Source organism: Cariama cristata, unplaced genomic scaffold (assembly GCF_000690535.1).
Source record: "Cariama cristata isolate BGI_N322 unplaced genomic scaffold, ASM69053v1 scaffold31601, whole genome shotgun sequence".
In the NCBI taxonomy this organism is placed as follows: domain Eukaryota; kingdom Metazoa; phylum Chordata; class Aves; order Cariamiformes; family Cariamidae; genus Cariama; species Cariama cristata.
Window position 1 is genome coordinate 6690 of NW_009601495.1, and position 2168 is coordinate 8857.

Consider the following 2168-nt stretch of genomic DNA (forward strand, 5'->3'; position numbering starts at 1 on the left):
TGATCGAGTAGGGACCCCAGCCATCTCCAACGGGCACCCAAAGGATTCTCGGTGGGCACCAGGCACCCCCCCCAGACAGGGCTCTCAATTGGGTGGGCACCCTGGGCGTCCTGGATGGGTGCCCCAAGGATCCCAGACGGGCTTGGCACCCGGATTATCCCACATGGGAGCCCTGAGAATCCCAGCTGGGCACTCAAAGCACCCCAAAAAGGCTCCCCCATCACCCCAGAGAGGCACCCGGAGGAGCTCCTAAGGGTGCCCCGATCCAATGGGTGCCCCCAGCACCCCAAGGTGCACCCTGGCCCACCAACCCCCCCCCAAGATGGGCACCCCCAGGATCCCAGCGGTTCCAGCCTCTTTCTGCCGCGATTTTTGTCTTTTTTTTTTTTTTTCTGTTTCCTTCCCCCAAAAACCTGACACGCCAAAAAAACCCCAAACCACCCAACAGGACGTTGATCCCGGGAAGGGGCTGGTGATGATTAACCCGTGACCTTGGCATGGCCAGCGCACCCCAAAACACTCACGGGAGTGTTGCACACGTGTGTGCAAAGGGCTGCACAAGCAGCCACGACTACATCACGCGGTGGGGGGGGTGTTGTGTGCAAATACAGCTCCAACATGAGGAACCTCTCGCACGCTCAGGACAAACAGCCCCGCCGTGCCTCACACCCACACGCGTGTGCACGAGCATGTATGGGGGCTGACACGCGTGTAAATGCGGGCATAGACACTGACACGGGGCAAATGCACACGTACAAACACACATGGAAATGCACATTGACACGTGTGCAGACGCATGCACACCACTGACACACGTGCAAATGCATGCCCTGACACTGACACACGTGCCAATGCATGTACACTGACACATGTGCCAGCGCATGCATGGACGCTGACACGCATGGACAGACAGCAACATGCGTGCAGACACGTGCATGGGCACTGACACGCATGCAACTGCATGCACAGAGAGTGACACACGTGGAAATCCGTGTACAGACACTGACATGCCTGCAAACACATGTTCGGCCACTGACACACGTGCAGACGTATGCACAGGCACTGACACACATGTATACACGTGTGCAGATGCTGACAGGTGTGTAAATCCATGCACAGCCACGGACATGCAGGCAGACACATTTATAGATGCTGACACATGTGCAGACACATGTACAGAGGCTGACACGTGTGTAAATCCATGCATAGACACTGACACACATGCAGACATATGTACAGACACTGACATGCGTGTAAATCCATGCACAGACACTGCCAACATGTGCAGACACAAGTACAGATGCTCACACACATGCACAGGTGCTCACACACATGCAGACATATGTACAGACACTGACACGTGTGCAGATATATGTACAGACACTGACACACGTGCAGATATATGTAGAGACGCTGACATGTGTGTAAATCCATGCACAGGCACTGACACACATGCGGACATACATACAGACACTGACATGCGTGTAAATCCATGCACAGACACTGCCAACATGTGCAGACACATGTACAGATGCTCACACACATGCACAGGTGCTCACACACATGCAGACATGTACAGACACTGACATGTGTGTCGATCTATGCACAGGCACTGACATGTGTGCAGACACATGTACAGACACTCACACACATGCAGATATATGTAGAGACGCTGACACGTGTGTAAATCCATACACAGACACTGACATGCGTGCAGACACATGCACAGGCGCTGACACAGGTGCAGGCGCTGACACACACGTGCAGGCGCTGACACACGCAGACATATGTAGAGACGCTGACACGTGTGTAAATCCATGCACAGGCACTGACACGTGTGCAAACACATTCACAAGCACAGACACCCCCCACACACACATCTCCAGCTATCCCGCACACGCGTGTGCACCGCACACCTGTAAGGGAAGACGCGACCAGCGGCGGGAGAAGAAGGGGAACCACCCGGACGCCTGGGTCCCCTCAGCACCCTAAAATTTCCCCACGACACCCCCACCCCGCCCTCCACTCACCGGGGCTGGCGAGGACGAGGGTGGCCCGGGCTGCGGCGAGCGCGTGCTGCAGCGCCCGACCTCGTACGTTGTAGTTGAGACAGGCCATGGGGCAACCCAACTTGGCCAACGCCAACCAAGTCCAGATGTAGGTGGGTT

General features: G+C 55.8%; 1 protein-coding gene across 1 annotated transcript in view; it reads right to left on the reverse strand.

Annotated features, from left to right (window-relative positions):
* LOC104169542 (very long-chain acyl-CoA synthetase-like) overlaps positions 1-2163 on the reverse strand; it is a gene marked incomplete at its 5' end in the record, with an annotated part of 7982 nt that extends 5819 nt beyond the window's left edge. Inside the window, one exon of the mRNA XM_009710483.1 lies at positions 2031-2163. Within this exon, the coding sequence (XP_009708785.1) occupies positions 2031-2163 (133 nt within the window). The remainder of the gene's footprint in view (positions 1-2030) is intronic.
* Positions 2164-2168: the final 5 nt, after the last annotated feature.